This window comes from Perca fluviatilis, chromosome 5 (assembly GCF_010015445.1).
Source record: "Perca fluviatilis chromosome 5, GENO_Pfluv_1.0, whole genome shotgun sequence".
NCBI lineage: Eukaryota > Metazoa > Chordata > Actinopteri > Perciformes > Percidae > Perca > Perca fluviatilis.
The window spans coordinates 18,713,334-18,733,761 of NC_053116.1; the positions used below are offsets into that span (position 1 = coordinate 18,713,334).

The 20,428-nt window shown below is 39.2% G+C and overlaps 1 protein-coding gene and 1 non-coding gene across 4 annotated transcripts; one reads left to right on the forward strand and one right to left on the reverse strand.

Annotated features, from left to right (window-relative positions):
• Positions 1 to 292: 292 nt before the first annotated feature.
• On the reverse strand, positions 293 to 9,876 carry LOC120558486 (tumor protein p53-inducible nuclear protein 2). 3 transcript variants are annotated; one of them, XM_039799506.1, is made up of 4 exons: positions 9,585 to 9,876; positions 5,515 to 5,880; positions 4,215 to 4,785; positions 293 to 4,105 (listed from the first exon to the last, which is right to left on the reverse strand). In XM_039799506.1, the coding sequence occupies exons 2-4, from the start codon at positions 5,636 to 5,638 to the stop codon at positions 3,838 to 3,840; spliced, it is 963 nt and encodes a 320-aa protein (XP_039655440.1). In that variant the 5' UTR covers positions 5,639 to 5,880; positions 9,585 to 9,876; the 3' UTR covers positions 293 to 3,837. The 3 variants fall into 3 exon arrangements, with proteins under 3 accessions (XP_039655440.1, XP_039655439.1, XP_039655441.1); XM_039799505.1 differs by having other exon boundaries at positions 4,215 to 4,788; XM_039799507.1 differs by having other exon boundaries at positions 4,215 to 4,371; positions 9,585 to 9,874.
• Positions 9,877 to 16,146: 6,270 nt separating this feature from the next.
• On the forward strand, positions 16,147 to 16,218 carry trnaa-ugc. The gene has a single exon. It is a non-coding gene; the product is annotated as a tRNA-Ala (tRNA).
• The last annotated feature ends 4,210 nt before the right edge of the window (positions 16,219 to 20,428 follow it).

The window sequence follows — 20,428 nt, forward strand, 5'->3', positions numbered from 1 at the left end:
TACAACCAAAAAATGCTGCTTCCATGTTAATGCATCAGTAATAATTATAAAATGTATTAGGTCACTGACAGAGGCCATTCTGCTGCATAATGAGTATTTTTGATGATATAAAAATGTCCTGATAATACTTCCTTACTTCTACTTAAGTTCTATTTGGAATGCAAAACTTTTACTTTTATATTCTGGTACTTTTTAAAGGATCCACCTTCCACGCAATAGATCACAAGCTCTCTGCTTTAATTCCATTCCCTCCTTCAATCCCACATGAAAATAATGACACAAGATTCAGGTGTTAACCTGAGTATTTATTGTTGTTGTTTTTTTGGCGTGTACCTGTGTTTTCTGAATGGATGCTGGAAAACCCATCAGTTGATTTTTGCATAGGTCTTGCCTGTCAGTAGACTACCGTCCACTTTTGGAAAAATCAGTACATCACAAAAACCATGCAGAAATAGTGAAAGGCACAATCACCATACTGTAGATATCAGATACACCAAATGTTATATGTCTCTATATTTAATTTTTATGAGGGGATGGGTGTTCTAATTTAGATTTAACATGGGCGCAACCCCAAGTGTTTTTAAGCTGCCATCATTTTAGGGCACAACATAAAACATATGGAACTCCCCAGACATTCAATGTCTCACATTTAAAACGTCCTATTGGTGAACCACTGTTATAATAACTATATGGGAAAATACAAGCATATTCTATTGTATTTTTTTTTATAATACATTTAATATTGTTTTTACTATATAAACTATCTCCTGCCTCATCCTTTCCCTGTCCACATCATATCGGCCCACACTGGTGACCACTCCCTCTCCCCATTGAAGACTTTCACCCTTAAACCACACCTTCCAATAACCACACACAACATACTGAGAACACATTTCCTTTTTTACATGATGCGGGTGAGAAAGGAAGACATAAAATTAAAGCAAACAGGACAGGTTTGTAGTGGCAGAGGGGTATCTGTGATGGTCTTTACATTTTTGTATGCACACACACACACACACACACACACACACACACACTCACATGTGATCTCTCATTATTATCCTGTTTTCACTCTGTATGTATTTTACAACAAACAAACAGAATTCAACTTGGAAACACAATCAATTAGAATACTAAGCCTTAATATAGATCACACTGTGTGTGTGTGTGTGTGTGTGTGTGTGTGTGTGTGTGTGTGTGTGTGTGTGTGTGTGTGTGTGTGTGTGTGTGTGTGTGTGTGTGTGTGTGTGTGTGTGTGTGTGTCTGTGTGTGCATGTTAGACACATCCCCTCAGATCCATCTCCTGCACCATTCGGAGGAATCAACAGGATACATAATAGTCATCTTTAAACAGAATAAAATATACAATTCATATTATATCATAAATTAACAGATATTCTGGATAAAACATAGTCATTTATAGGATTATTGGCAGAAATGAAAAAAAATGGTGGTATACGTCATTCATGGGAAAATAATGTATTTTACTCATCTAGATGATCTAAATGAGATTTAGACATTTTCCAAACAATCTGACATGAATCCCCAGACAATATGTCCTTTGAACACTTTGTATTAAAACCATGTCATTGTACATATCCTCACCAGCATCCATACAGCTGTGCTAAATGGACCCTCTGGAGGGCAGTGTTTGCCTATAGCATATCAACTCTAAATATAGTGCTGTTTTATGGTGCATCTCAAAGAGATGAGACTGAAGTTGGGGCAAACACACCACTTTTGGCCAATGAAATGCCCTCTTGATTTGATAATGAGCACAGAGGTGAGGCAGAGAGAGGATTCTCATTAGTCCCATTGGACACAACGTTGTGGACTCAAGTCCTGAGAGGCTTTGACATCTAACGGAGCGTTATAAATTGTTTTGTAATATTTACAAGAGAATAACCTAAAATCTTCTTTTTTTTAAGAGTTTCTAGCAACGTGTCAGTACACCTTTTCACACACAATTTGAATCAAAACAAAAAGAAAATAATTATCACAAAAGAAAAACAAAAAACAAGCACACAGCACACTGCTAAAACTTTGACTCACAAAATGTATGACAGTGCAAACTTACATCCATGTCTCAAATAATTTACAAACATTAGTATGCACTTCAGCACCATTGTTTACTATTGTTGTTGAATACATATCAGTAAGCTAGATCTTTAAGTGGAAACTGTTAGAGTTGGATGTGCTAACGAGAAAGGAGTGGAGAGCAATGGAGCAGATGTTAGAGAGCAATGGGTTGCACGACCATAAAGACGATTAGGCTTGTTGACAGTTGCCTCCTGGGCGGTCAGTGAATTTTCAATGAAATGGACTGATGTGTAAATGGGTTGTATTTTCTTTTTGGTGTTCACATGGATAACGTAAGATCACAGCACACACTATGGATGAAAATGGCTGATGTGTGCTGGGCACATTACTTCAGTCTACAGATCACACATTTAATGATCATCATGCTGTGTATTAACTACAGGGAGCATTTTTTTCTTTTTTTAATTTGTTGACCTTAAAAGCCAAAAGTGTACTTTCTCTTTGTCTAAGAGGAACAAGCTTGTTTTCTGTCTTTGGTGGAACCATGCAGAAAGAGAGACTGTAAAATAATGTTTGATTTACAAGAAAACAATGTCACAAAACAAAATAAAGAGTTGCCATCAATACCGCTCTGCACTTACTATAACCTGCCATACCCTGTAACCCAAAGGCAAGCCCTGTGTCCTTTCACTTGAAATCCATTCATACTCCTTATACATTTTTCTATTTATGTATTTATTAAGAGTGCCCATAACACCAATCTTCATGTTCACAAAAAGGGTTAGGGTTAGCCTTATTCTTTATCCAAAGCAACACAGATGAAACATTCAAAACAAGGGTAATTTTCTATATACTCACAGGCTGCTCACAGGGTTACATAACACTTTCCTATGACTGTTTCATGTTAACCACATTCTTTTTAACGTCTAGTTCTAATTCCTGACATTACTTTTACTCTTTAGTCTGTTTTGCTCTCTCGCCATCTTCTACTTGCTCTCTTCCTTCACAAAGTGAGAAGACAGAAATATCACAATATTTGTTTCCTATGATGAAACAGGTTGCCCCATGTTTCCTTGCCTTTATCTTTTCACTTTACATGTTGACAGACCAAACTGGAAAGAAACAGTCTATTGATTTTCCGCTCCCACTCGTCCCAAACGGTATATATCCTTCCACCTTTTCTGAAAAAATAAATGACCTGTGTAGTAAAGCTTTTGAATACATGATGGATTAACTTCTTAACGTCTCTGTCTTGCATGGTTTCCACCAGAAACGTCTTAAAGTACACTTGGTGTTTTAAATTTCAAATCATTATCTCCAAATTCAAAACAGTATTTTAGGGATTCAATTATTTAATTATGTAAAAAAAAAAAAACATGCGTGAAAGAAAATAATATTTTACTAAGATAGGAGAAAAAATCAATAGAGCTAAACTTTTTGTTGTTTTCTCAGACATTATTCTTTGTAAGTATAACCTGTATCAATATTATGAAGACATTTTTAGTTGTTTGGATACTGCAATAGACAACAAGTATAATGAAGGTCTACATAGAACTACTCAGAGGGCTTGGTTCATAACAGCAGAACGGGGCATAAAACTACCAGGTGGAGCTAGTTTGTGACTACTAGACCAAAATAAGAAGCTGGTCAACTGGTATCTGAGTGTAATATGATATAATGTGCAGAAATTAAAGCAAATATGCAGTAGGTGAATACATTTAATCTTGTGTGTCTTGGAGTTGACTATGCACTACTAATGCCCTCAGAGTAAACAATGCCCCCTGGTTGCTGGGGAGTTTAGTGGCAGATGTTACGCTTGCTGGGCTGGTGAAGGAAGGTGTTTCTGGCGTGGGCTGCGTGGCGAGGGACCTGCTCCCTGGTGCGGTTTTGGCGTTGGATGCGGTTACGGCCCAGATGGCGTCGCTCGATGCGGGCTTTGTTACGCTGGACCCTGGCCACTTGGGTGACCTTGGCCAGAGCTCCAGCCTGGGCAGCTGCTCCACGGCTCACCCTGGTGGGCATAGTGCTGCGGCTGGCGGGGGCAGCAGCTGGTTCTGCCACTCTGCTGCAAGGGGAAAGAATAAATGAAGGTGTGATTGTTGTGATAGTTGTGCTGATGCTGAAAAAGCAGTTGAAGGTCAAGTGTAGCCAGCATAAAGAGCGCCATTCCTGACCTCACGCTGCTCGCCAGGCTGACAATGCTTTCCTCTCCCACCACAGACAGGTTGCTGTTGGAGACCATGGAGAAGTTGCTCGGTGAGACGTACACAGACATGCTGGGGTGCTCGATGAGCAGGTCCTCCATCGGGCTGGCCTCCGCTGTGGCTCCCTCTGCAGTGAAACAGGGGGGAGGGGTGACAAACCAGCTCTCATCCATGCAGCCTCTCTCTGGACCTGCCCTACTTCTACCCCCACTGCCCCCACACTCACTTCCAGAGCCAGGGGACAATGACAGGGCGGAGGAGGGCATGGCTAGTCTGGCCCGTCTCGGCAGGGGCACAGGTGTGGTGGCACCCGAGTCTGACGGGCTAGCGCTTGGACAAGACAGGGGGTCTGATAGTGCTACTGCACCTCGTGCCCGACCTTTATGTGTCCTGCGGCGCTTGTGAGGGGGGTGGGGAATGGGGGCCGGGCATTCAGTCCTTGTATGTGTGACTTGATGATTTGATAGGTTACTGTCTGGGAATGATTGTGTAATCAGTGGGGCTCCCTTCTCATCCTCCGCCTGCACCATGCAGTCAGATTCTTCTGAGCACATGGCAGCGATGAGACGGTCAATAAAGACAGATGTTTAAGGTGGGAGGGGGATGTTGCAAAAATGATGCAGATGTGGTACATTTTCAAAAAGCCATGCAGGTTGAAGGGGGCAATTTTTTAGGGATCACATACGCACACGCACACATACCAGTGTGGGTAATGTAAGGGAGTTTAAAAAAATTGGAGGAGGGGAAGAAGAGGGGGTAAGGAAACACAAAACATAAAAGAGTCACATCATTAGTTGTGTTGACCCTCTAAGATTGTGATTATGTCAGTGACATAATGTTTGTCTTGACTCTCCTGAGAGGTACTTTTATGTTGCTTTTGATGTTTGGTTGGCTTCTGAAAAGGCACTAAAGCAAATTTTCATACTCAATCATTGCCTTTATCATGATTGAGATTATTAACAAAGAAGAAGGAGATGTATGTTCACAGAGAATTATGTGTTTCCATCGACTGACAGACAACACGTTTGGTATTGCAGCAATATGGGTAAACAGCGGTGTAGTTGCGCAACGCCCCAACTGATTCTTCACCTCACCCCATCATCCCCATCATTACTTCAAATGTTAGTCAGTATTATATACATGCAAAGGGAACAGCTACCTCAATCTTTGAACATCAAACACAATTTGACTATTTCCCAGTTTGGTGTGGCTCTAAAACGCCACACCGACCTATCCGAGCCACTACGGCGCTCCCTTTGCTGAGACTCACCAGGCAGGTTGACGAGCATCCATCCCTCTTCGTCGGCCTCCGTCACACAGGGGTTGGGTCCCTTCAGCTCAGCTTCCACCTCTTCTACCTCCCCAAACAACAGGTTGCTCAAACGCTGAAACATGACTGCTTGTTTTCTCAAGTGTTGATGACTTCTTGTTTTCCACAAAGAAAAAGCTGTAGCTGCCTTTTTGAATTTCTTATTTGTGTTTAGGTATCGCTTGTTGCTTTTTTAAGCAATTCTTTGTTTGTTTTTTGTCTCTTTTTTTCACTTGAAGCCCTTTGCTGGATCTCGGTCTTGACAAACAGGAGTGGACAGGCTTCAGTAGTGCAAATGTAAGGTTTCACTTGGTTTGGAGCAAAGGCCTAGAGAGAGAGAGAGAGAGAGCAAGAGAGAGAAAGAAGAGGGTGGTCAGTGGTAATCAGAAGATAAGGTACTTCACTATCAACACACTTTCTTTAAAAAGACAATAAAAGAGAAGTCACTTATTGGGTTAATTTTCTACTGCTTCATCAGGGCACTAGATATGCAGAATGAGCAACGTGTGTAGTAAGAGCTTCCGGTTATTTAAAGACACATTACAAAAAGTTGGGACTACTTTTTGGACTCAAACCACAAAGCATTTTGACCTGTTTTGTAATGACAGGTTGACAAGCCTATAAACAACGTGCCATTAAATACAGAAGAACACTGCTGTATAGCTTGCATATTAGATGAACTGGGGATCTTAAGATCGGCTTGAATGAAGCAACACATTTCCCACTTTTATTCAAAATAATTTAACAGCAGTGAGGCTAGCAAGAAACTGGTGGACAATGGATGCACTGCACTCCCCTCCCTTCCCCCGTGAAGTTTAGATGACCAGTCAGCACAGGTTCAGGACAGATGGACAGGCCAGAGAAGAAGAGGGGGAGGAAGTAAAAGGAGGTGATACAAAAGTCAAACAAAGTGAATGTGCACAATGTTGAAATTCGAAGACAGAGAGCAGTCATTAGGACAGAAGGTACTGAGGCAAAGGAAAAGTGTGTAAATGTGAACATGATGATGTAATGTTGAACAGATGGTTGGTTGAACCATCATAGCTTACAAGACTAACCCTTACATGTTCAAAGGCTGAGTTTTATTTATTTTTGAACTGCGTGAGTGCAGAAGAAGAAGGAATGACTGAAGAGATCACAGAGAGCAAACCTCTGCCAATACTTGCTCACACACTTAAAGATATCTTTTGATTTTTTATGTATTTTTTATAGTAGTTTCAAAGTTGTAGAGGTTTAAATTCCAGATCATAAACTATTTCAGTCCACAATCTGTTTGACCCACCGCCTGATCTGTCTTTATGGAAATCCAATATGTGCTTCTGACTTTCAACTATTTCACCAACTGCATGAGTGGATCAAGACATGACAGAGGTTGGTATTAATAAAGGAGCACAGATTCAAAGGTGACACACGGAAGGAGATATGCATGGATGCTTGTTGGGAAGCTGACACTTTTTTGTCCTTATTTGAAGAATCACCACGAACACCAGAAACATAGAAGAAGAGAGAAGAGACATCCTAATTGCAACCATGAAGTATGCTCCTGAGATTTCTTATGTCAGATGGAATAATCATTTTAACAAATCACTGTCAAGGAGACTGTTGGGTGCATGACTGTATGCTTGAAATAGCAAGAGGAAATTAGAGACAAATTGGGCAAAAGCTGCAAAGGTAAAAGCCTATTAACAAAAAAATCATGAGCCTACTAGATAGAAAGCTCTTAGCTGTATTTTTTGTAATACTATGGATTGTATGAGTTCTTTTTGACGCACTTTTCTAGGTCTTAAAGTCTAGGTCTGGGGGGCCGGGGGATTTGCAAAGGAACCTGTTTTAATGCATTCCTGAACTTAAGTCATGAACCCACGACCAATCCTGATAAACAAAATGTTGGTGACAAGGCCTGAGGCTTGCTTTGCAAAAGGTACAGCAGACATTTACAAAACACACACACTCAACATTGACTACATGTAGCACTTCCCTGATAAAACTATTTTATCTGTTTGGTAGCTGTACCATAATTTATGGCTATCTGACTAGTGTAAATATAGCTACTGACACTGCCAATAGAGAACAAATAACCAACGCTGATATGGCCTATATCCTGGAGGAGACAGTTCCTTAATATATGGCATAGGTAGAAGCATTATCTAACAATGACCACCCACACTGATAAATGTCCTTTGAAATAAAATCTATTACATGTGAGAAATTATGGCACAAATGTAGAGAGATGTGTTTGAAAACTTGTAGTCAAGACAATGGTAGGCTACCATGATAATATGTAAGTCTGGCTTTCTTGTTTTGTCTTCTCTGTCTTTGTCAGTCCTATTTTTCCTTTAACACTCCTTGCTTTTTTCCTTACTTGTCTTTATAATGTAGTAACTACACTGTGGTAATAATTAATGGTGGATGTGTACAGAACTATCTTGTGAATATTTATTATGTTGTAATCCTATTTTTAGGATACCTTTTTAACATCTGGCCTTGGTCAACACATTAAATTAGCCCTCTAGGCTAATTGTGGCTCATTTACAGTTATTTTTTTTCTGTTGATCAATGAGCATTGTCCCTGTCAAAAAAACTAATAAATGAGTCAAATCTGGGCAAATCTAATACATTAACCAGATTAAACCTAAAAGACATGATATGAAATACACACTACAGCAGAGAGATGTTACCTTATTCTGATATGATCATTAGGAGTACAGACAGGCCTCATATTCGGTTTTTATTCAAAAGTCACACTATAAATAAGACTTCACAGGTACAACTGCACATCCTACAATATAAAAAGGACCTTGAATTATCTATCTTTCTTTTGACATTGGTCTCTTTTTCTATTCTTTTTTTTTAAAGGAGGAGGAGCAGAGCAGGATGGGAGGGGACACACAAAATAAAAACAAGATGCCTGTGACGTCACGCGCACGTCACTGACAGAGAGGCTCCAGCCTTTTTTGCGACCGAAGAAAAAGGAGACATCTGAGACATCTGAATAGCAGACATAGCGAAAATATAAGATATTATGACCGTGTATATGCGACATATATGTTGTTATGGCTCATCTGCATTTTGCTATGCCGAAAACAATCCATATGTGACTGCTATTGTCGACGGTCATCGTCGGAGTCGAAAGCCATTGACGTTAGCCTACAAAAAAAAAAATATATCCGCTTCCCACAGCAACAATGTTTACATTTAAGATACCTTAAGATTGATGTAACACAATTGAAAAACATCGACCTCGGCCTCGGCCTCAGATTGTCGACAGCCGACCAGCCGAGAGAAGACAAGACTTTCTGTACACAGAGTATCCAGATTAAAAATGAATTATCCGTAGCCTAAGCTCTACAGCTAAAGGGTCAAAGCAATGACAGTTGTGGCTCAGCGACAGTGCACGATCGGACATCGGCTGGATAGGCTAATGATAATAGGCCTATATATAATATTTCACATAATATAAAATAAGTGACTATAACAGAAAACTATTGCAGAAAACCTGAGCCTACAAGGTCCGCCTCCCAGAAAAACATCAACATCCACCATCGACTCCACATCAGCATTTGGTGCAATTTACAAAACAACGGCTGCTGCTATCCTGTAATATATATATATATATATATATATATATATATATATATATATATATATATATATATATATATATATATATATATATTCGTATGCAGGCTGGTGTAATTTTTCGGGATATAGGACGTCGAATCGACCTAATTAAGCCGTTTGGTTTGGGCTGCTATGCTGTTTTCAATCATGGCCTAATAATAGGTCATTACCTATTATAACGCAGCAGTCAAATATAGCCTCTTAATGAGTCAGTGACAAAACAAAGCAATGTAATTCTACCTATTTCATGATGGCTGATATCTGATGAATACTTCTTGTAGCCTAGAAAATTTTGGCTAAGGAATGCAGTCGCTTTACTGGCAGAGACAAATTGATACCTCTTGGGATCACACACATAACACAAAACACACCAAGTTATCAGATTTAAAGCAAAGTAAAGAAAAGCTTACCTGCCTTTGCAATATTATTCAAGTTGTAAACGAGATCTCACACACAGTAGAAACAACAACAATTCTTAAAGCTTAGCTTTAGTCTTTAAGTGAGGTAGTTAAAACATACAAAAATAAATAGCTTTCTTCTTAGAAGAAGGGCTTCGTGTAAAAATGTTACACTGATGTTTTTAGATCATAACATCTGCAGCTTTTTTCTCCTGTCCTCTATTTTTTTCCGCTGCAGATTTTCCTTCGGTTTATTGCTGCCTCCAGCTGATCCTCGGATCAGAATGTAGAACGTACAAAACAGCTGATTGTGAGATCACAATACGATCGGCGATGCCCCTTTCCCCGCCCACACCAAACAAACCAGCCAATCAGAATATTACACAAGCCACAAGCCAGGCTTCTAGGTAACAGGGTGGGGGCTGGGCGAGAGGAGCTGTCAACCTGCACCCAGATGGAAACGGTGACTTCACTCAGAGGCGGATCCGGGATCCGCTTATCCTTTCACCATTCCTGCTGTTTAAAGTCACGGCTGGGGGATGGTAAACTGATCCTGAGTCTGTTCTCACATAGCTGCAACTACAACCCTTCTGTAGAAAGAAACGATGAATATCTGTTGACAGCAGCTACAGAAAAAAAAAACCCAGAGCTGAGGCTGTTGCAACTAACCTATTCATGTTACCTTAATTGACTTTGGACCACTTACAGAGCAGATTAATCTGTTGTATCCTATGTTACTCTGTGGATGTTTGTTTTAAAATGTCAAACTGCATACTTTTTTTAGTGATTGTTTTTTTCATCAGGTGCTGAATATTGTCCAACATGTGAGAGACAGGGTAACCTAATCTTCTTTGCATATTCTCCTCTTGTGACAGAGTTATACAATTGATCCTTAACTTAAACAAATGCTCATGCCAACCTTGAATATTTACATTATTGAATAGTCCCAGTTCACCAACAATATTAGCTTTCCTTGTCCAGTGATACTAGGAATGTTACTTTAAATTTTCTTTGTAAATAAAGCTCTTTCCTCTCCCCCTCAACATCCATCTTTTCACTCCGCCTTGACTGGAATGACATCCATGTGCCACTCAATCTATATGAACCAATCAGATTTGTTTTTTTCTGAATGCAGCATTTGAGTAACCAATGAGCTTTGGAGAGGTTTTACAAACCCTGGTGGTCACTTTTACACTCTGCAGTCTGCTGTGAAGCTTTGAGAATACCCACTGTGTGGGCGGGTTGGGTCAGTGGTAGAGCAGGTGCACATACGCTGAGAGGTTTATACTTCAAAGCAGAAGACCAGGGTTTGAATCCAATCTCTTCGTATCCTGAATGTCTTCCCCCTCTCTCTCACCTAGCTGTCCTATCAAATAAAGGCAGAAAAAGCCCAAAAGATCATTTAAAAAAGAATTCCCACTGCCTTTTATTATTGTAAGCTGGTGACTGTCTGTGTGTGTGTGTGTGTGTGTGTGTGTGTGTGTGTGTGTGTGTGTGTGTTCATGCATGTGTGTGTCTCTCTAGGTGAGAGATCATCCTGTGTTGTGTTTGAATGAAGTCCATAGAGTATAATCCTCATGTGTACTTTAATGGATTTAAGCCAATAGGGTATACTCACAGCGTGCTTGTGTTCATACATACATTGTGTATGATTGTGTATGTGTCAATACGTGCATGTTTATGTCCGCATATTAATGTGCTGACATGGCTTGTTGCAGAAAAGGGAATTCTTTTAGTAAAGCTGGGAGCACTTAACTTAATGTATCTCCAAAGTCTGGCCACAACGACTGGGTTTCAAGATCTCTGAGGATCTACTCTAGTCTGCACAAACCTGGACAGGTTACTCGGACCGTCTGCACACATTACTCTGTACTGTACCAGGGTTTTGGATGTCCTCCCTGCTATCCAGTAGGTCCAACGTGATTGATCATATTTGATTTTTACCCTGGAGGAACTGGAATGCTATCAAATGTAAGGGCAAGCCGGTAGTTTAACCAGGTTAATGACAGAAATATGTATGTATCTGTATGTATTGTCTTTATTTATGACTGTAATCTGAAAAAAAAACAGTTTGTTTCTCCATGGCCAAAGGGACACATAGCTAATTGTCAAGAAGATACCGTCATTACTGTGTGCAGATGGTATAATACTAATACTAAGTGTAAGGTGTAGTACACCAACCTTTAATAACGTTAAATGGGATTAACAGAAACTCTGGGTGTCGAGCATACTTTAGCATTTGGCAGTGGACCTAAAATTACTGTGGTTTGTTTCAGGGCTATGCATAGCACTTAGATTACAGTATGTTATTTCATATTTTATAATACATGTGAATGTGCTTGGGAGTGATCAGGCCTGGTTGGATGTTTTAAACGCAAATTAAAAACAAATGAACAACACCTTACAGGGTTGTCTCTCCAGATGTGTCTCATATAGACTTAGTAGACTACTTTTTCTGCCATAGACTTTGTCACTTTATTATCACAGCGGTGAGAGACGATAACAAGAGTCCAGCACAGAATGAGCTCTCTAAAGGAAGGATGATAAGGTTTCGGCTATACAGTTACCAGGTGCTAGGCAACATACACACACACACACACACACACACAGACACAGACACACACACACACACAAACACACACGCACATACACACCCTGCAGCGATGATGATGTCTAAACCCCGGTAACACAGTGAACACAAACATTTAGCAAGAACAATTTGTTCACCTTTGCTTTTGTTTGAGTTCTCAAATTAGTCATGAGAAGTCACAGGTCTGGTGGAACTTGTTATGTCATTGTGTTCATGTCAGTAGCTGTGATGCACAATTAGTAATACAATTCAAGATATGTGTAGTAATATCCCTTAATGGATGTGATCACAACCACATCATTCACAAATAAGACCTTGTCTGCCTCTTTTTTTTTTCATTATCCATGCCAGAGCTTTCACTGAAGTTGCTTGGCCTCACAGGATTCCCACAGTTTCCCAAGCTGCTTGGAGAAATAGGTGAAAGGTCACACCCGCCCACGCCCCTCTCTCTCTCTCTCTCTCTCTCTCTCTCTCTCTCTCTCTCTCTCTCTCCCTCCCTTCATCTCCCTCTCTCTGGGTTCATGTTCATGTATGTTACATGCAGCTCTTGTTTGACAGCATGTCTGTTTTTGGCCCAGCAAGGACAGGCATGTACACAAACACTGGTATTTTTTGTTAGTGGTTATAGACGGAGGTGTGGTGATAGACAAGTTGACTCAGAAGTCCAGCTTGTTGTCTGTGTGTTGATGCTTGGAACAGACAGTAAATTAACTTGTTTTTGAGAAGTCATTTGATTTGACAACTCATCCCTTCCTTGAGTGGGGACAAACTTATTAGACTTAGACTTCTCTTTATTGATCCTTTTGTGATGACTCCCGCAAGGAAATTGGATTTCTAGCAGCAGATTTCAGCTTACAAAACACTTATAGAAAATAATGAGGTATTAAAATACAGTATAGAAAATACAGTATAACAATAACAATAACAATAAACTTTTAGCTAAATATAGGAAGTAAACAAAAAGTAAATAAACAGTAAAATTTTTTATTTTTTTTTTTTTTTTTTTTTTTTTTTTTTTTTTTTTTTTTTTTTTTTTTTATTTTTTTTTTTTTTTTTTTTTTTTTTTTTTTTTTTTTTTTTTTTTTTTTTTTTTTTTTTTTTTTTTTTTTTTTTTTTTTTTTTTTTTTTTTTTTCAATAAACTATAGATAAATAAAGATAAATATATATGTGACTGTGTATGGCTTAATATATAGGACTGTGTAAGGCAAACAGATCCTAAGGGGACGCTGTGTATGTACTGTAGAAGCCAGTACTACTCAAAGTTCACAGGGACACCTTATGTTTTTTTTGTTCACACAATATTCTGCTGAATTAAGTTTCTGTATGAACAATCAAGTCAGACAATAACTTCCTGAAGGAATGCATTTTAAAAAGAGAAAATGTGAAAACATTGAATGGAAAAGTAAATGGTAATGGTTTGAACACTCATTTCCCTTCTTTGGGGTTCACGGCATGATTTGGTTGATGAAGTATAATGAATCATGCATAAATCCAATAAACTTTTTGTGTCCAATTACTAATTCTTTAGATTCATTTTTATATGACCTCATCAACATCTTTTTTCATCTGCTCTGCAGCCTTTTTTCTGTGTCTCTCTCTGCTCTCAGGCCTCTCTTAGCCCTGCTGCTGGCAGATGATAAGACAGCAGCCCCAGAAGATACTAGATCAGACCTGCCAAAAAAATACTTACCATATAACTCCCTGTGTAACTACAACTCAATGTTTTTACATTTGTGTATGTGTGCGGATTAAACAACCAGGTTATAACATGTTAATAGAAAAGTTTTAGAAGTGCTAGTGCTGTATTTATGAACTTTTGAGAGAGCTAGGCTTCCTGCAGTCTTTATACTAAGCTGAGCTAACGACTCTTGCTACATAGATAATGCACACACATTAGAGTGCTGACAATCTTCTTATCTTACTCTTAGAAAAAAAGCAAATAACAGCATTTTCCTAAATGTCAAACTTTATATTCCTTTTAAACGCTGGTGAAGAGATCTCTATCTATGTAAAGACACTGACAAACACAAACATGCAAAACATATAGATAGGTTATGGAAAAATGTAATAGTTGATTAATGCAGCTGTTGCCAAACATAAGCCTTCAATGGTGCAGGCCCTTGATGTTTGGTCCAAATGTGTTTGCTTGTTGTGTGTATGTGTGTGAGAGAGACAGTGGTGGAAAAGCAAAGTACATTTACATTTACGTGCTCAAATACAATTTTGAGATACTTGCATTTCCATGTATTATATATGCTACTAAGTTTTCACATAAAGAAAAGACATATGATATATGCTTATAAATAGCAAAAATTTGTCATTAATCGACAACCATTTGCCTAATCGATTAAGCGTTTTACTGTAAGACAAAAATGACAAAACAAAATCACTGGTTTCAACCATTCAAATTTGACAATTTGCTAAACTGACTATTTGGGGTTTTTGGACTGTTTATTGGACGAAATGTCAACTTGGGTTATAGTAAATTGCAATAGGCATCTTAACTATTTTTTGTGACATTTTCTAAACCAAACAATGAATCAATGAATTCAGAACATAATCTACAAATTAAACTCCTTAAAGGTATATAAAGTAGTAAAAACTAGCTACATCTCGACCAACTACAGCAGTAAAATGCCTCAGTATTAATGATTTAATAATGTATCCCTCACAAGGGACATTTCTGTGCATAATGAGTACTTTCTTATTAATGCATTGAGTATATTTTGCTGATCATACTCATTATGAATACCTGTAGTGTCATTTGCTTTAGTTTATTATTAGCTACTACCCTCGCCATTCCCATTGGGCACTGTCCTTCTGTCCACTGTAACGTCTGGAGGTCTGTGTCCTAATATTAAGTATTTATTTCTGCATCTCCTATTGCATACAGCCTGTCTGTACATACTGCCCTCACCAGCCCTCTACAGTCCCTTACTAACCCCTATCTCTACACAGGCTCAACATGGTGGGTTCCTGTCACCAATCCAAATCCACACAACAACAACAACAACAACAAATCTGATATCAACCAGTGTTCCTCCCTTCTCCTGGGAGACCCCTCTGCAGGCATTTCATTCTACAGACAGAGAGAGAGAAGAAGCTGGGAAGGTGTCAGTCTCTCATTCTGTCTCTGCTTCCTTCCTTTTTGTTCCCTTCTTCAACCCTCCTGAAGCCCTCATGCCATGTGTGCATCTCATGGGTCTGTCCCTACAAGGCTTAAGCAAACAGAGCCTAAAAGTGGTGTCCTTGGCACGGGTGTGCTGATAAACACAGCGAGGACAAGCTGTGCTCTCTAGAGGGGGACGACAGCCCCTCATTCACGCTCCCCTGGAGGATATCATGAAACATTATGAAACGAGGGGAGCTATTTTAAATTCCCCAAAGGATTAAGGTAGGCTACAGTGGGTGATGAGAAAGCACTGGATTTCGGCCACCTGTGTCTTGACTGATTTTAAACATTGTGCTGTAGCCTATGTTCATTCTTTCACAACGTTGGTCCTAATCCCCACCAATGTGTCCTCTCCCTCCAAGTTAGCGTGGGAGGAAGAGGAGCCCTTGCTCAGATGTGAAACCAAAATATGACATGCAAGCTATAAATAGCTCATATCAAGAAAAAATCTATGAAAACTTAGCTAAAAATACAGTTTATTTTATAATTCCCCCTGCGGCTGGCGTCAATTCACTTCTTGTGTAAACCTCTAAACCACTAAAAACAGCTCACTCTCTTGAACTGGAGCACTTTGGACATTGTAAATCCCCACCCCCCCTCCACGCACACGCACACACGCACACGCACACGCACACGCACAGAACAAATACAGTACATGGAGCTGGGTCAAGAGTTGGAACCAGGCTAACGGTTGCGACCTGAAATTACATAACTTGGCCTCAGTCAGAACAGAAATGGCCATCCCCACTCAACTATCCACAACACTGTTGAAATGTTTATATAGCTTTAACCGTTTCATTTTCCGCTAGTAGGGGATGTAGCTCAGTGGTAGAGCGCATGCTTTGCATGTATGAGGCCCCGGGTTCAATCCCCGGCATCTCCACTCCTTTTGACTTTTCATTTTACTTTAGTTTCTTCCGTTGTGCCGAGTAGCTGTGATTAATCCGATGACGCAGGAATTACACTAACAACCATCGGAGTTTAAAAAATGATAAAGGATTCGAAAATGACTTATCAATCGTTTAAAGTTATGTATTCCTTTTCCCACAACTTCCAGCTCAGTAAACTGCTCTGAACGTTTCAATTTATATATTGTGCAACAATTATGTTATATTATTCTGAACATAAATGTCACAGGAAACAAAATCTATTTCAAAATAAATTTTTTTTCCAAGTTTTAGATTTTAAAAAAATACAAATGAAAAATATATTAAATATGGAGCAGTATGGGCCATGATAATGTAATTTAATACAGATGGCTAGATGTGTTGGGCCACGACATGCAATTTTCTTTTTGTTCAACTTCAAGTTCAAGTTTTTTGTTTGTATTATTTGTTTCATCAGTTTCATTGTGGATAATTGGTGTAGGCTATATGGCACAAGCCCAAGGGCCCAAGGGGTCACAAGGCCTCTTAAGCCAGAGGGTAAAGTGAAGCCACAGTGCTTCAGAGCCAAAGGACCCAGTCAAACATGTCAGTAACTGTTAAAATTCCTTCTGAAAAACTGAAGGAATAGCCTCCACATTCAGGGTTTTCTGCTGTACTGTTCCTTTATGACACCATCGTACTGCTCCTTTATGACACCATCTTTTATCTGACAAAAATGTCCACAACAGTTGATTTTCAAATATAATTATATATATATATATATAATATTATTTTTTCGGGCATTTTAGGCCTTTATTTCCATAGGACAGATGAAGACATGAAAGGGGAGAGAGAGAGGGAATGACATGCAGCAAAGGGCTGCAGGTCAGAGTCAAACCCTCGGCTGCTGCGTCAAGGAGTAAACCTCTATATAAAGGTGCCGTAGGTAGGATTGTGAAGCTCCAGGACTTAGCCAAAAAGCAGAATGTGTCCCAATTTGCTTTTTCAGAAATATAAAGATGATAAAGATGGTCAACCAGAGGGTTAGAAACATGCATACTGGTATTATATAGATCCCAACATGTACATATCTGAGCTCAAAGCTGTTATATGTAGGCTACATTAAAGGGTTCTGCTGAGAACGGCATGTTTATGAAAGTTTAAAGAAAAAAAGAAGGAAAAAGAAGATGTGATGTATTTCTTCTGCATCACTAAGTCATTAGTGTACATATTGTAGTGTCCAACCTGAGGGTTTTGTTGCTGAGTCATCAGACCAAACAGGCCGAGGTAGATTTGTCACGTCATGCTGGGTTACAGGAAACATTGTTTCCAGTTTCAGAGCTTGGCAGAACACAAATGTGTGTGCACATCTGTGTGTGTGTGTGTGTGTGTGTGTGTGTGTGTGTGTGTGTGTGTTTGTGTGTGTACGTGTAGATTTTAGGAGTTAATACAGCTCAATCTCTGATGTCATGGTTTTTGGTGACAACTGAGTGATAATGACCTCTACATTATTGTTTGTTCTTTGGACCCTTTCTAACATGCTTTATATTTGTGCAATCAAGATGATATTGTATTTGACTTCTGATTTACTGTAACCACTGACCTGAAAACCCCACTGACATGGTGATTATTGGTCTTTGACCGCCCCCTTGTGGTTGGTCCCAGAATAGTCCCTCTGTAGATCAGGTCACCATGTGAACAATAGGTGGCGCCACTTCATAATTTGAATCTGAATTTGAGTCTTGAAGTAACAGATCTCTAACAGTACCAGCAGATCTGTAGTCTGTAGTCTGTGTCTAGGCGATTACAGGTTTACACATTATTTAAGAAAATGCTTATTTGTAATCCTGTTGTAATGTTTCTATTCTAATGTCTTAATTTTTTAAATTAAGGTTCAAATTAAGCAGTTTATTATGGCATTTGTTGCAGTTGAGGTTTTAAAGAAATGGTTAGATGGCAACAAGAAAACCTTCATATCATTACAGGGTCACAAGAGTAGCAACTATTTCTGGACGTGGTAAGATAAGTTAAATAGATTTTTTAAATCAGTTGCACATACAGAAATGAGAAACCCAGTCCACAATTAAATGAAAAGAAAACATATTACAGTCAGAGGATTTTTTTTTGCTATGCTTGAAATCTAAACATCAATCTCAATAGAATTTTTTTTCATAAAAAACCAACAGTGGTAGGCTATTATGTAAACAAACTGACATTTAAAGGATTACAATTCTGAAAATGAATGCATAATTGGTAGTGATGATCAGGACTGAAGTTGATCAAAAGATTTAACTCTAAAATAATAGTATTTTTTAATTGAATGGCAGTTTGAACACAGACATTTTTGTCCTCTAACACAAGAGCAACTTTTTTAAGTGATGCACATCGGGTAAAAAGGTTTTTTTTTTTTTAAAGGTGCAATAAGTTTTCTGACTCTTCATGTGGTCTCTCCAATATTGTAGTTTCTCTCAGAATGTAAGCATCTGACCATTAGATGACCTTTAATGGTGCCATATATTACATCAAAGTGTGCCTGTGGTTGGACTGAGGTGTCTGCCTGCTGTCCAGATAAGGTTAGAGCAAAGACACACACACTGGCCAAATTCCACCTCTGTTAGCATCTGTAAAAGGTTTGGGGTTTTAGTGTGTATACCCTGAAAGTCAAGTTTTGACACTATTCGTGGCTAAAATCAGCTTTTGCCACCTCACATAAAAATAGGAAGTGTTTCCATCTAAGAGAGACATGAGAGTGTGTTTGCTCATATGTAACTCTATCATTTGTCTTGTCAAATGTTTGTTTAGGCCATCATGCAACAGTAGTGCTCTGACCAAATATAAGCACGTGGTATTAATTATCTGGTGGTGATAGATGAATTAAAGCCACAGGTGTGGTTCATCAACAGTTTATTTCACTTATGTACACATGCAGAGAATGTGTTGGCACATACAATAGACACATAATCACTCCTCTGTTTTAGAACTGGAATACAGCACTGAGTGGGAGGGACAGAGTGAAGTGAAAATATGAACTGCATTTATCACTGTGATGACCCTGTGGTTGTCCCTTTGTTGTGTGTGTGTGTGTGTGTGTGTCTGTGTGTGTGTGTGTGTGTGTGTGTGTGTGTGTGTGTGTCAGGGTCGCCAGAGGAGATGTGGCACACCTGTACATCCTAGCTCACCCGTATTTAGGGCTGCAGCCCATGCTCTCTCTCTTCACCATGCACCATCCTGGGGACAATATGCTGTAGCTCTCACCTTATCTATTACATGTTGACTTTTACTTTTACTTAAGTTTATGTTCATTTGTAGTTTGGCCAAATAAAGCCTTTAAACTGATGTTTGTGTGAGCTTCCTCTTTTCAAGAAGGAGCCAACTTGTAACACCTCAAAGAGTTGAAATGTGAATTGGTCCCAAGTACAGAATGGATTATAAATGTCAAAGCCTCAGTGGCTTCTTAAAAAAGAAATCAATGCTTAAATCCAAACACAATAAAGAATAAATAATCCCATTTTGTTGAATTATTTGCTTTATTTCAACAATTTGAACTCTTATTTAAAGCTGGTGTAGGCAGTTTATGTTTGGCGTCATTGGGCAAAAAAATCTGTAATAATCTTTCATCATATTGTAATTTAGGTGGTCTGAGAGAAAACTAGACTTCTGCACCTCCTCCTGCCTCTGTTTTCAGGCTTCTGAAAAATCTAGCAGGTGATGGCTCACGGCGGTGGCTAATTTAAGTTCATGTTTATGTAGCTAGTGAGAGCCTTGAATAACAGCATGTTATTTTAAATGGCTTTACAGTCCCACAAGTAATTGTCATACTGTCCCACTGTAATTGTCATACTGTCCCACTGTAATTGTCATACAATTACAGTCCTGTTTTCTTTGATTTAGATTTTTTTTTTAAACTTGTAGTAGTAGTGTACTCGCACAGGTTACTGTATGAAGCGTGTGCATATGCCCGTGCTGGTAAGAGGGGCTTAGGCAGAGAGGGGAGAGCTGCAGCAGACAGTATTTTCATATTTTTGACATTTCTTTTTGTGCCTTTTCCAGAACACTGCCTACCACAGCCTTAAAGGAACACGGCGACTTATTGGGAATTTAGCTTATTCACAATAACCCCCAGAGTAAGACAAGTCCATACCCTTCTCATCTCCGTGCGTGCTGTAACGCTGTCTGACGGCTCCAGCATTAGCTTAGCCCAGCACAGATCCTGTAGGTAACTGGTTC

Coding starts and splice junctions, on each gene's coding strand:
- LOC120558486 (XM_039799505.1), bottom strand. CDS start 5,638: ATGTTTCAGCGTTTGAGCAACCTGTTGTTTGGGGAGGTAGAAGAGGTG. Junction 4,789..5,514: donor GATGCTCGTCAACCTGCCTG/GTGAGTCTCAGC, acceptor CCATGTGCTCAG/AAGAATCTGACTGCATGGTG. Junction 4,106..4,214: donor AGCCTGGCGAGCAGCGTGAG/GTCAGGAATGGC, acceptor TTCCCCTTGCAG/CAGAGTGGCAGAACCAGCTG.